At 56.6% G+C, this 13,155-nt stretch overlaps 2 protein-coding genes across 2 annotated transcripts; one reads left to right on the forward strand and one right to left on the reverse strand.

Annotated features, from left to right (window-relative positions):
- Positions 1-1,494: 1,494 nt before the first annotated feature.
- LOC124981382 (intestinal-type alkaline phosphatase-like) lies at positions 1,495-5,087 on the forward strand. The gene is made up of 11 exons (XM_047547725.1): positions 1,495-1,570; positions 1,650-1,766; positions 1,879-1,994; positions 2,176-2,350; positions 2,427-2,599; positions 2,909-3,043; positions 3,134-3,206; positions 3,323-3,457; positions 3,538-3,729; positions 3,944-4,060; positions 4,167-5,087. Exons 1-11 carry the CDS (start codon positions 1,495-1,497, stop codon positions 4,466-4,468), a joined length of 1,611 nt encoding a protein of 536 aa, XP_047403681.1. The 3' UTR covers positions 4,469-5,087.
- Positions 4,689-7,621, reverse strand: LOC124981380 (endothelin-converting enzyme-like 1). Its single transcript, XM_047547724.1, has 4 exons — positions 7,515-7,621; positions 6,515-6,719; positions 5,611-5,836; positions 4,689-5,123 (listed from the first exon to the last, which is right to left on the reverse strand). The coding sequence occupies exons 2-4, from the start codon at positions 6,553-6,555 to the stop codon at positions 5,055-5,057; spliced, it is 336 nt and encodes a 111-aa protein (XP_047403680.1). The 5' UTR covers positions 6,556-6,719; positions 7,515-7,621; the 3' UTR covers positions 4,689-5,054.
- Positions 7,622-13,155: the final 5,534 nt, after the last annotated feature.

Consider the following 13,155-nt stretch of genomic DNA (forward strand, 5'->3'; position numbering starts at 1 on the left):
AGAACCTGAGGATGGCTTTGTTTCCTTTGGAAACATTTTAAATTGTGGTAAAAACACAGAACACAATGTAGCCCCTTAGAGGCCCAGGGAAGCTCAACACAGCACCACCCAGAGCGCCGCAGGCCCTCGGGCTGATTCCCAGTGTGGGGGGACCCCCACTTTTAGGTTCAGAACTGTGAAGTGCATCCACAGGGTGGGGCACCCTTCTGCAGAACTCTTTAGTCCTCAAAGCTGAGGTCCTGTCCCATTCAGCTGTCCCACTCTCCACTTTCCCAGTCCTGGGAAACACCCTCCTGGTCTCTAGGAATCTCACTCCGCTCAGACCCTCGTCTGAGTGGGACTGGATGGTGCCCTTTGTGACTGGCATAAAGCCCTCCAGGCTCACCCCGTTTCAGCCTGCCACGGGCTGTCCTGCGCTTCTGAGGCTGAAGGATGTTCGTTAAGGACACGGCCCGCATTTTGCTTCTGCGTTTATTCACAGATGGGCACCTCTCGGCCACAGGGAGCCATGCTACTCTGAACCTGCTGTACGGAAATCTGAGGCCCTGCTTCTAATTCCTTCACAGGTTCCCACAGAAGTGGGATCCTGGGATGAAGAAACACTTTTGACCCCAGATCGAGGCTAAGGAAACCTCCCAGGTCCTCATCAGAGACTACTCCCGTGGGTGTGCCCAGGGCCTGCAAAGATCAAACTCACTTCTGGGACCCATCTACCTGTCCAAGGGAAACTGGGGTCAAGCTCAAGGGCAAGGCCTGTCTGCTGTTCAGAAGATCCATCCCCGGCCTCTTTGGCCTGAGACACTGACTCCACCCCTGACTGCTGCTCTGAGCAAAGGCGTGGACACCCAAGCAAACACACAGGCCATCCTCAAAGACACAGGCAAGGGGCCACCAACCCCACCCTTTCCCACAAAATAGTCACCCTGAGAACATTTTCCTGGAGCCCCACCTGCCCAGGTCAAGCATGGAAAAAAGACAATGGAGTGGCCAGGAAGCCCAGCCACCCTTCCAGCATCATTTACTGTACCTATGGGTCTGGTGGCATCAGGAAGCCACAACCGGGCCAGTGGCCCAGGTGGTGTGCCCAGGCCTGCCCGCCTCAGCACCCAGCAGAGTGTGGACGGGCCGGCTCTCAGAAGCAAAGGGTACTGTGTCCCAGGAGGCAGCAGAGCAGAGGGGTGGTGGCCCTGGCAGCTCAGAGCAAAGCCCCTCACCAGAGGGAAGCTGCCCCACCCCCACCCACCTGGAGAAGACACCTGGGGAACAAAATGGAAAGCCTGTCAGGCTCCTGCCCCAGGCGGGCTCAGCCCCACCCTGACACTGCCCCCAGCAGGAGGTTTTCCATTCTGGGCAGGACAGGTGGGGTGGCAGCCTAGGGCCTGGGAGGGACAAGAAGACTTTAAAAGACAGGCGGATTCCTGTTCTGACTTCAGCCCAGACATCCTGTGCTGGTACCCCGGTCTCCAGCCTGCCGCCCACCGCCATACCACAGACATGCAGGGAGCCTGGCTTCTGCTGCCGCTGCTGCTGCTGGGCCTGAGGCTACAGCTGTCCCACGGTGTCATCCCAGGTAGGAGGTGCCCCAGCCCCTCTCCCCCCCCCACAGGCCGGTCCCCGGCTGACCTAGCCCCCACTCTCCCCTTGGCCAGTGGAGGAGGAGAATCCAGCCTTCTGGAACCAGAAGGCAGCCCAGGCCCTGGATGCCGCCAAGAAGCTACAGCCCATTCAGACCTCAGCCAGGAACCTCATTATCTTCCTGGGGGACGGTGAGTGCCCGGTGCTGGTCCACCCCCTGGTGCTCACGGGCCTGGCACCCAGGGCCACCGCTGGGTCCAGACCAGCCCTGGGGCTCAGACCTGACGGGGATGTGCTCCTTAGGGATGGGCGTGCCCACAGTGACAGCCACCCGCATCCTAAAGGGGCAGATGCAAGGCCAGCTGGGGCCGGAGACGCCCCTGGCCATGGACCACTTCCCATACATGGCTCTGTCCAAGGTGAGCACTGGGCCACCCGAGGCCTCCTGGGCAGGGGCTGGGGACTGAGGCCTCCTGGGCAGGGAAGGACCCCGGAGAGCTGGGACTAGTTAGGGGCCCAGGGCAGTGAGGACCAGCCACAGGCCTGGGCCCAGGACTGAACGTCTGCCCCAGAGCAAGAGGAGAGTGTCTCTGTCCCCAGACATACAACGTGGACAGACAGGTGCCAGACAGCGCCGGCACAGCCACGGCCTACCTGTGTGGGGTCAAGGGCAACTACAAGACCATCGGCTTGAGTGCAGCCGCCCGCTTTGGCCAGTGCAACACGACGCGAGGCAACGAGGTCATCTCTGTGATGTACCGGGCCAAGAAAGCAGGTGGGTATGGGGCTGGCAGTGGGAACCGGGTAGGCCACAGGGCTCGTGTGGCCACCCTGAACTCTGCCACCTCCAGGGAAGTCCGTGGGAGTGGTGACCACAACCTCAGTGCAGCATGCCTCGCCAGCTGGCACCTATGCACACACGGTGAACCGCAACTGGTACTCAGATTCCGACATGCCAGCCTCAGCGCTGCAGGAGGGCTGCCAGGACATCGCCACGCAGCTCATCTCCAACATGGACATTGACGTGAGCAATGGGGGAGAAAAAGGGGCTGGGGTGAGAAGTTATTGCAACCAAAACTTGATCCCTGTGGGCTCCAGAGTCTTTGAGGATGCAGGGAGTAGGTGTAGAAGGTAAAACCCAGGACAAGAGTGTGACTTAATGTTGGAGCCTAGCCTATTATGGGATTGGGTCCACAGTCTGGGGGGGGGGGGGGGGTATTTATAAGCCAGAACTGGTCCTTCCACAGACCTGATGGGCAGCTGGGGGCTGCCTGTGAGGGGGGGCAGCAGGCCCTCAGCCCCAAGGCCACCTGCCCAGGTTCTCTGACTACAGGTGATCCTCGGAGGGGGCCGCAAGTTCATGTTTCCCAAGGGCACCCCAGACCCTGAATACCCAAGTGACACCACCCAAAACGGAACCAGGCTGGATGGACGCAACCTGGTGCAGGAGTGGCTGACAAAGCATCAGGTGAGGGGACTCAGACCAGGGCCAGGGCAGGGACCAGGGCAGGGCTGCAGGTCTCAGGGACGTGGGCTGAGTCTGGGCTCTTCCCTCCAGGGGGCCCAGTATGTGTGGAACCGCCAGCAGCTCCTTCAGGCATCCCAGGACCCCAGAGTGACGCACCTTATGGGTAACGACCCCGCTTCCTGCCCTGGCCCCCCTCAGACACCCCCAGGGCAACGTGTGCGCATGTGTGCATGCCCCCCATCCAGCCAGCCCCTCATCACCGGCCCCCTTGTCCCTCAGGCCTCTTTGAGCCTGAACACTTGAAATATGAAATGGACCGAGACCCAGAGCAGGACCCCTCCCTGATGGAGATGACAGAGGTGGCCCTGCGCCTGCTGAGCAGGAACCCCCGCGGCTTCTACCTCTTCGTGGAAGGTGGGTGGAGTCACCTGGCCAGCTGGGGAGGGAGGGCCGGGCCAGGACCGGCTTCATACCCTCCCACTGGCCTCCCGCAGGGGGTCGCATCGACCACGGGCACCACGCGGGAAGGGCGTACCAGGCTCTGACCGAGGCCGTCATGTTCGACTCTGCCATCGACAAGGCCGGCCAGCTCACCAGCCCGCAGGACACGCTCACCCTCGTCACCGCCGACCACTCCCACGTCTTCTCCTTCGGCGGATACACGCTGCGGGGCACCTCCATCTTCGGTAGGCTGGGCACGGTGGCAGGCGCTGCTGCATCGGTGACGAGGCAGACGCCTCACACTCGCTTTCCTCACCTGTCAGTGGCACAATGACAGCACCTGCCTCGCAGGGTTCTCCTGGGGAGTTAGCTGGTGTCCAGGCAGAAGGTGCCAGCGCGGCACACAGGGCGACCATGGGTCGAGGGCGGTGCGAGCACAGGTGCCACCTGTCCCCGCAGGGTTGGCCCCGTTCAAGGCCAAGGACGGCAAGGCTTACACGTCCATCCTGTACGGCAATGGCCCCGGCTACGTGCTCAACTGGGGCAACCGACCGGACGTCACCGAGCTTGAGAGCGGTGAGTGTGGCCAGGGAGATGGCGTCTTCTTGGGGACACTGGTGGAGGGGGACCTGGAGGGTGGGGAGGCGGAAGGCCGCGGTCCCTGAACGCCTCTTCCTGCCAGGCAACCCCACCTACAAGCAGCAGGCGGCGGTGCCCCTGTGGTCGGAGACGCACGCGGGGGAGGACGTGGCGGTGTTCGCGCGCGGCCCGCAGGCGCACCTGGTGCACGGCGTGCAGGAGCAGAACTACCTGGCGCACGTCATGGCCTTCGCCGCCTGCCTGGAGCCCTACCAGGCCTGCGACCTGGCGCCCCCTGCCGGCCAGAACGACAGCGTCCCGGACTCGGGCCCTGCAGCTGCCCGTCAGTTGTTATCCCTCCTGTTGCTGCCGCTGCTGCTGTTGGGGGCGGTCTCTCTGTCCTGACCATCCGGGTCTGCCGGACCCCACCCAGGAACGTTGCCGCTGGCTTCTTTCACCAACTGCACAATGTCCTATACCCCCACCTCCAGAGGGACTCCGCAGGTTGTCAGTCCTGACACCCCCACTTGGGCTCTTACCCACAGACCACACGGGGATAAGTCAGACTCAGACCAGGCAGCTCTGCCCATCTCGGCCCTGGACCCTCCATGGGCCGTCAGTAGGGTACCTGCAAGGCTGACACACTGACACCCACAGCCATCCTGGGCTTGCTCTTGGACTCCAACCTGCTCAAATCCTAGGAAAGGGGGACCCTCCTGTGCCAATACCTTGGGGAGGACCAAACTAGGCACCAGGCATCCTTCCTCCACAGGGCCAGGACTCTGCCACACCCAGTGTGCTGCCTTCCTTGGCTCCAGACTCCAGCACTGGGGTACCAAAGACCCAGACGTGCCTGGAGCCAGGAGAGATCGCCCCTCGCTGAGCCACCTCCACACCCAAGCCAACTTCAGATGGGGCCGCCGCACCATGGCTTACATGGGACGCATACATGGGGCAGGTGCTGTGACTCAGCCCCTCGGGGCTCCCCTGCTCACCAGGTCAAATCCCCAAGGGAGATGAAGGAGCAGCCATTTCTCTGCCTTCCTGGGGCCTCCATCCCCTGGGAGAGAAAAAGCAATAAACTGTTATACAACACAATGCCAGTAGTACTTTCTAGAAAGATGGGTCATGACAGTGTGGGGCCCAGAGTGCACGTGGAAGGCCGGTTGTGATGGACAGCCAGGGCGTGGAACCTGTGACAGGGCCACCAGTCCTGGCCACTGTGAGGGCCTGAGTAATGCTGAGGCCTGGGATGCCACAGCACCGAGGCCCGGCCACGGTCACCCCACTCTTTCTATCTGGGGGAAAGTCCAGGCAATGTCCCAGTCCATGCCCAAGCCCAGCCCCTGAGCATGGGTGGAAAAGGGGGGCAGAGACAATCGCTGGCAGCTGACAGCACCTGAGTCCCATCAGAGAGGAAGTCTAGAGCAGAGCAAGCTGGGAGCCAGGACTGAGCCCTAAGCTGAGCCAGGGCCCCAGCTACAGGGAGATGTGGAGGGCATCCCCTGCACCACCTGGCGCCCACCCTGCACCCAGGGCAGCCTGACCTTGGCTTTGCTGGCTGCTGAGAAGTGCTCGTGTACAAAGAGAGCACCAAGTGCCATGCCAAAGTGGCCGTTGGCCTGGCCCAGGGAGACTCGGGCCAGCTCCTGGCGCTTGTCACTGCCCTCCATCTCTCGGGCTAGCTCATGCAGGGACTCCAGGAATGATGGGGAAGATGGGTGCTCACTCAGGTCCACCACCACACGCCACGGCGGGTAGTTGTGCAGGATCCTGGAGGACAGATGAAACGGGGGGTGTCCAGACGCACAGGCAGGTGGGCCACCCCAGGCAACCACCTGCCCCACCAGTGCCCCCACACAGGGGCTGGACCTAGTCTCCACCCTGCCCTCCAAGGAGGGCTGAGGGGTCAGTCCTGCTAAGCAGGGCCTCAGCCTGAAGGGATCCGAGCCCCAGTCTCACGGCAGGACACACTCCTGCTGCTGACCAGTCCCGACCCTGAGGGGTCACAGCCAGCACCATTTCCTGACTTGCCTTGGGGTGGGACCTGGGCACTCAGGACTCACTGTCTGCCTCAGGGGGACCTTGATGGGCCTCTCTTCCTCCCCAGGGAGGCCAGAGGCCACCGAGACTGTCCCCAAGCTGGCCCTGGGCCAGCAGAACTGCAGCCACACCGTCCCTGGGAGGCATCTGCACCCCCAGCCCCGGCATCCCCAGGTGAGGCCTGCAGCTCAGTAAGCTCCCAGCCTGCCCAGGCTCACAGGGAGGGGAGCGCAGCACCTGAACCCAGGACCTGCACTCCTGCTCTGCTGCTCCCCACCTGCCTCCCCAGTGGCTTCCCACACAGGTGCAGGTGCGGGTGCAGGTCTGGGTGGACCAGGATGCAGGGAGGCAGCCAGGATGGAGGCTGGGGAACTGGGGTACAGCCCCGTGGGCCTTGTGCAGCCCCACCTGTGTGGTGTGGAGCGGATGAGCTGGGACACCTGCTGCATGTAGTCTGTGGCCAGCAGCACCACCTCCTCATCCTCTGAGAAGTCCTCCTGGAAGATCTGGTCCAGCAGCCACTTCCACTGCAGCTGTGGGCAGAGGTGGGGACCACAGGGCACAAGGGGCAGGAAGTGGTGACAGGAAGACCGGGAGTCCAGGTCTATGCATCCTGGGAAGTGCAATCAGAGTCCCTTGTTCAGACCCCACACCTGCCTGCACACCAGTTCTGGGCCACACTCATATGAAGACAAATTTTCTGCCTCTGTCCCAGTGTCCCCTTGTACTTATCTCTGAGATTGCCAGAGGCCGTCATACTGACAGTCATCTTGGAGAGAGACCAGGGTTGACCCAGCCCTGCCATGCTCCCTCCCCTAGACTCCAGCTGCAGGATCTCCTGGGCCTTCTGCTCCACGGCATCGGCCCCAACAGGCTGCGCAACCCCTCCTGAGCACCCTGTGTGCAGCCAGGATCTGCACCAGGACAGGGGCCTCCTCAAGCTGGGGACAGGCCCAGCCCAGACCCAGGACCAGAGGGACCCCAGCCTTCCCGCAGCCCCATCCCATGCCCAGGCACCTCCTCACTCTCCCTGTCCTGAGCTAGGTGCACAGTCCTCTGTGGCAACCTGAGCCCATCCTGATGATTCTGGGGACACTATGTCCTGAAGTGGAAATCCACGTGCCCGATCGCCCAGACACTGAATTAACACCCAAATGTCCCAAGAGAGGGCCTGCCAGGCATGCAGGGGCACAAGCCCCAGGCCCTTGCACTGGACCTCCTCCCTCCACCCACAGAAGCCGGCCCAGGCCCCATGCCAGCCAGGGCCTTCGCTTCCCCCACGGGAGGGGCGCACTGGGAGGTGGGTTCCTGGCCAGCCACAGCCACAGCGCGACTGTCGCCCAGCCCCTGGTCCCCGCTCCCTCCGTGTCCCGCCTTCCTGCGGAACCGCCATTCCTCGGGAAGTTACCCGCGCCCTCCTCACGCTCTGCCGGGTCGCGCTCCTGGCCACGGGACGCCGGGCCTCCGGCCTCGGGACGCACCCGGACGTAGCGCGAGGAGCCCCGCCGTCCAGGCTGACGGTGAGCGCGACAGGGCGGCGGCGCTGTCCGCCTGCGCCCGGAGCAGCAGCCGCAGGAGGGCCCGGCGCGCCGCCCGCCCGGGGCCCAGTCCCGGGGTCCTCGGTGACCTCAGCGTGGGCCGCGGCTCCCACCGCTCCGCCTCGGCACGTCCAGGCCCCACGGGAAGAAGGCGCGCACCTTGCGCTGTTTCGCCCCTGAGTCACGGTGAGCGTGTCCTCGGGATGGCGTGTCCCGCCGCCAGCCGCCGCGCGCCAACCAGGGAAGTCCTGGCACCGGCGGGTGCTGGCGTCCAGGTGGGCTGTTCGCGCCAAGGCTTTGGCAACGTCGCCTCTCTGCTGTCCTTGGTGAGTCTCCAAGCTCTGCTGTTTCTTTGTGGGCAACCTCTGATCAGCTCTGCTCAGTCCCCCGGTCCCATCCCATGTTTCACACAGGTTGCCATCCGAAAGGCCAGCAGACTCGTGGAGGGGTCCAGCCCAAGCAGAGGAAACCACACGCGAGTATTACAACCCTCTCGCCGGCAGGGACTGAGCGGTGGTGACCGGTGGGAGGATCTGGAGATGCGCGGGAGCACGCGTTCCACAAACCAGACCAGAGCAGCATCCGGGAAGGTCAAGGTGTGCACATCCCACAATGTGCCCGTGCTGTGCTGGGTAAAAATGCTGGAGAAAGTGTGGCATTTGTGACCCAGGCTACCGGTACTGATCTGGTTAAAGTGGTAGTGGCAGAATTTAAGCAGCCCCAGACTGGAGACAGCCTCAGTGTTCACCAACAATAGAGGACATAAAATGTGATACTGCAATGGGCTTTTGTGAATGGGACAAATTACAGGCCTACCCTGGAGACACTGTGGGCTGCCTTCTAGAGCATAGTATTAAATGAATATGGCAATAAAGTCTTTTTACCCCACTGCATATAAAAGATTATGTTCACACTTAGTATGTCTGTCAAGTATGCAAAGCATTTTGTATAACACATGTACATTAATTTAAATATGTAATCTTTGCTATAAAATGCAGGACTGAGAGATAGCTCAGTCGGTAGAGTGCTTGCCTTGTAAGCACAAGGCCCTGGGTTCCATCCCCAGCACCAAAAAAAAAAAAAGCTAGAGTTCACTTGAGACTTCAGAAAGTGGTAATCTTTGCTGGTGGAGGGTCTTGCTTGGATGTTGATGGCTGCTGACTGATCAGGTTGGTGACAATTTATTTTGTCTTTCCTTTTTTTTTTTTCGATAGTGGTACCAAAGATTTAAATTAGGTATGCTCTACCACTGAGATATACCCCTACCTCTTTTATTTCTATTTTTTATTTGAATAGGGTTGCTGGGATTACAGGCATGGCCCACCATGCCTGGCAATTTCTTTTAAAATAAGACAATGAAATTTGCTGTGTTGGTTGACCCTTCCTTTCTTGGAAGAGTTCTGGGTGGCACATGATGCTGTTTGACAGTATTTCACCCACGCCCATCTGTTCATTGATATAACATTCTACATCCTTCGTTATCATTTTAACAATGTTCAAATGTTCATAGCTCTTCATCAGCAGATTCCAGCTCAGAAGACACTATTTGCTCATCCATAGGAAGCAACTTATGGGGGATGTAGCTCAGTGGTGGGGCACCTGACTAGCATGTAAGAGGCTCTGGTTTTGCTGGGCATGGTGGCACATGCCTATAGCCCTCGGGACTCAGGAAGCAGAGGCAGGAGGATCACAAGTTTGAAAGTAGCCTTAACATCCTAGCAAGACCCTGTCTCAAAAAGAAAAAAAAAAAAAAAAAAGGAAGGAAAGAGGAAGGAGGGGAGGGAGGGAGGGAGAAAGAAGGCCTGGAATGGCTGAGAGGCAGAGCACTCCTGGATTCAGCCCCCAGTACCACCAAAAATGTCTGATCATTGGATTGCAGCCATTCAGTCACATCTTCAGACTGTACTGAGTGAGGATTGAACCCAGGGGCACTTTACCACTGAGCACATCCTGAGCTCTTATTTTTAATTTTGAAACAGAGTCTTGCTAAGTTGCTTAGGGCCCTGCACTTGCGATCCTCCTGCCTTAGCCTCCAGAGCTCCTGGGATCACAGGTGTGCACCACTGCACCCAGCTTCTATTCAGACCATTAAAATTTCCTCCGTGTCAGGCATGTTCTTCTTTGCTTTCTTATGTGTTCGTGAGAGTTGTCCTTTTACTTTTTGCAAGAACTTTGTCCTTTTGCTATCATGTGCGAGCCCCTAGGTCCATCTCTGGTACTTTAAAAGCAAAAACAAACAAAAACCCCAACAACTTTCCCTTTTCATTCACACTTGCCTGCGGTTGCTGGAGGCACAGCTTCTCCTGGCCCAGCTTTCGGCACCGTGCTTCCTGGTAAGCTCAGTCATTTCTAGATTTTGATTTGAAGTGAGAGATGTGTGACCTTTCTTTTCACTTGAACACTTAGAGTCCTTTGTATAGTTACTAACTGACCTAATTTCAATACTGCCATGTGTCAAGGAATAGTGGGGCCAAGGAGAGGAAGAGACCCAGAGCAGCAGTTGGTGGCAGTCAGACTCTCTATGGGTGCAGTTCATGGTGCTCCGCAGCACCAGGGACCACTGATGACAGATCACCATCACTGATATAATAAAGGCAACGGCTTTGTATGGTAGCACACACCTGCAATGCCAGCAGCTCGGGAGGTTGAGGGGAGAGGATGGAGATTTCAGAGCCAGCCTCAGGAACTTAGCAAGGCCCTAAGAAACTCACTGAGACCCTATCAATAAATTGTAAAAAAAAAAAAAAGGCTGGGCATGAGGCCCAGTGGTTAAGCACCCCTGGGCTCAGTCCCCAGTACAAACAAACAAAAACATCTGGAATACTATGAGAATTGCCAGTGCGATAGAGACAGGAAGTGGGTCACCAACAGGCTTACTCGTCACAGCTGCCACCCATCTTCAGTTCAATAAATAGAGGTGCAGTAAAACAGGGTACACCTGCAAATGAAAGTCACAACACCAGGGCTTGACAAAAGATGCACGACCCAAAAGAACGCACATGATGGACTTGCACATAATTTGAAACAGGAGAACGACCCTCTGTGGAGCTCGACAGCATGGCGGGCCTCTGGGTGTTGTTCCCCTAGTGGGGCCCAGGTGCCTCTGCAAGTACCTAAAGGTACTCGCCTGGCTGAGTACCTTTACCCTAACCCACCTCCGGGGCACTTCTGCAACCCACAGCCTTGGCTGACTGCAGCAACCAAGCTTGTCACTTCAGGTGACCCTCTGGTTCAAATGCACCATCTCCCAGGCTGTTCTGTGACCAGTAAAGCTGTGCCTGTGCCTCATTTGGTTTTCTATCAGTAGATGCCACCTGTCCCCATCGCTGGCCCAGTTCTCTCAGAACCTCGTCTGACCTCATCAGCCCGATTTGAGCATCGTTTGTTGCTTAAGTAAATTCTGCCAAATTTAAGTTGTCTGTGTTTTTCCTTCTACTCAGATGCAGAGCAGAGCCTCGAACCCCAGTGGGCGGAGCAGGTGTAGACTGGTGACAGCCCTGTGCCCATTGTTCCTGGGGCTTTGAGCTCTGAGGACTTGTGCTGCGAGTTATTTGAGTTTTATCTGAGGAACACACACACACACACAATTTAAATTCCATCTGGGTTAAGAATTTATGATGTGATGCACTGACAGATCTGGCTCCATGAGAATGTTATAGGCCAGACTCTAAGGGAAATGACTAAACGGACTCCATTTTGCTCTGAGACTCCATGTTATGTAGGAAATAAGCTTCTCCCATGGGAACACCCCGCCTCTGTACCCATCCTCAGTTACTTAGTGTGACATGTTTAGCAATACAAAATGACAATTCTTATGTAATGAAAAATTGCTCCTTATTGCTCCTAACCAATGTACCATGTAAACGGTAATTGTGTGGATGTTAGTAACCATTCTTTAGTTTGTACCTAGGTGACCCACTTCCCTATCTGTTGATGATCTCATGATGTTAGTTTGTAATTTCAAATCATAGCAACAGACACTTATGATTGATGTGATTTTTGGTATAAGAACCCCTATAACCCTGTGGTTGGGGCTGTTCTCCCAATAGCCATTTTTTGGGGCATTGTGTGAGACAGTCAGCCAACCGGCTTAATAAAGACTCAAATTTGGACTTCTCAGTGGTGATCGGTCTGTTCTTAAGTTGCGCCCCATAACAATGACAGCAACAAAGCTGGGGGCCTCAGGAATCTGGGCCAGACACAAACTGAACTGGGTCCAAGGTCAGACCAAATCAGAAGATTAGCTGGATTGGAGCCAGTTAAGAAGCCTGCAGTAGGTTTTCGTTTTTGTTTTTGATGAAGAAATCATCTGGATCCCAGGAGGGACTCCAGTTAATTTTAGGCATAATAACTATGTGTAAGAACTTTCTAGAGGACTGGGTGTTTGGTTCAATGGTAGAATGCTTGCCTAGCATGCACAAGGCCCTTGTTTTGATTTCCAGCACAAAAATATTAAAAACAAAACAAAACAAAAAAAATTTGTCAGAGACATTGGAGAAACTCACCAAAAATAATTCATAATTATAGCAGCCAGAGTGGGGGAAATTAATCCTAAACAAAATTGTTCACTGGAAAAGGGAAACTAAAATGCTTTAGTTTGGTTTCTATATGGTTTTTGTATGCCCAGCCCCTCATGTGCTGAAAATTTAATCCCCGCTGTGAGACATTAAGAGAGTGGAAGCAATCCCACCAGTTTAGAGGTGGGGCCCTTGGGAAGTGATCAGGGTTAGAAAAGCTCATAGGGAGGAGCTCCCAGGATCAAATCTTGGTGGCTTTTAAAAAAGAGGGACGGACAGGGGCCATGGTGAAACATCTGTAGTCTCAGCTACTCAGGGGGCTGACGAGGGCGGGTCCCTCCAGCCCAGGAGCCCCAGGCCAGTCTGGGCAGGGGGAGACTCACCTCCACAGGAAAACTGGGCGGCGACATGTGAGGGGGAACAGTCATTCCTCTTCTGAAGTAGAGTGAATAACCACTTGTCCCTGATGAGAGGGACAGAAAGCACAGGACAACCGGCTGAGGTGGGAGGGAGGGCTGGAGAGGGTTTGTGGAATTCTAGGTGTGACCTCGGGAGCTAAAATTAGAAGGAAATTATAAGTTTTTCTATAGAGCATTACTCTCAGAGGTACACTGGTGGGAAATTAGAATTTGGTCCAGCATGTTAAAATAACCTGCCAGGAGTATTGATCTGCTCTTCACAGGAATTTATGAGAGTGGTGTATGTTATCTTTTACCTATTAGGAAACTGACTTAGGAAACAAAGATTCTGTGTCTTCCCAACATTGTGTCCTGTGCTCCCTGTGTTCTTCATTAGATGTTCGGTCACTCGACAAAACTGAGTTCTTTCTGTTAAAGAGGTTTTTCTACAACTGTGTAACTTTATATTTTTCTTTGGGGATCTAATCTGGTTCTACCCCTGAGCTATATCCTTAGTACTTTTTTTTTTTTTTTAACTCCTTCCTTCCTCCCTCCCTCCCCTCTGCTTGGCGAGGCTCTGCCCCGGAGCCCCAGCC

This window comes from Sciurus carolinensis, chromosome 3 (genome assembly GCF_902686445.1).
Source record: "Sciurus carolinensis chromosome 3, mSciCar1.2, whole genome shotgun sequence".
Lineage (NCBI taxonomy): Eukaryota > Metazoa > Chordata > Mammalia > Rodentia > Sciuridae > Sciurus > Sciurus carolinensis.

Excerpts from the sequence above, each read along its gene's own strand:
- LOC124981382 (XM_047547725.1), top strand. The coding sequence starts at position 1,495 with ATGCAGGGAGCCTGGCTTCTGCTGCCGCTGCTGCTGCTGGGCCTGAGG. Across the intron at positions 1,767-1,878 it reads CATTATCTTCCTGGGGGACG|GGATGGGCGTGCCCACAGTG; the intron begins GTGAGTGCCCGG and ends TGTGCTCCTTAG. Across the intron at positions 3,458-3,537 it reads CTTCTACCTCTTCGTGGAAG|GGGGTCGCATCGACCACGGG; the intron begins GTGGGTGGAGTC and ends GGCCTCCCGCAG.
- LOC124981380 (XM_047547724.1), bottom strand. The coding sequence starts at position 6,555 with ATGCAGCAGGTGTCCCAGCTCATCCGCTCCACACCACACAG. Across the intron at positions 5,837-6,514 it reads ATCCGCTCCACACCACACAG|GATCCTGCACAACTACCCGC; the intron begins GTGGGGCTGCAC and ends TCTGTCCTCCAG. Across the intron at positions 5,124-5,610 it reads CAGCAGCCAGCAAAGCCAAG|GGGATGGAGGCCCCAGGAAG; the intron begins GTCAGGCTGCCC and ends TTTCTCTCCCAG.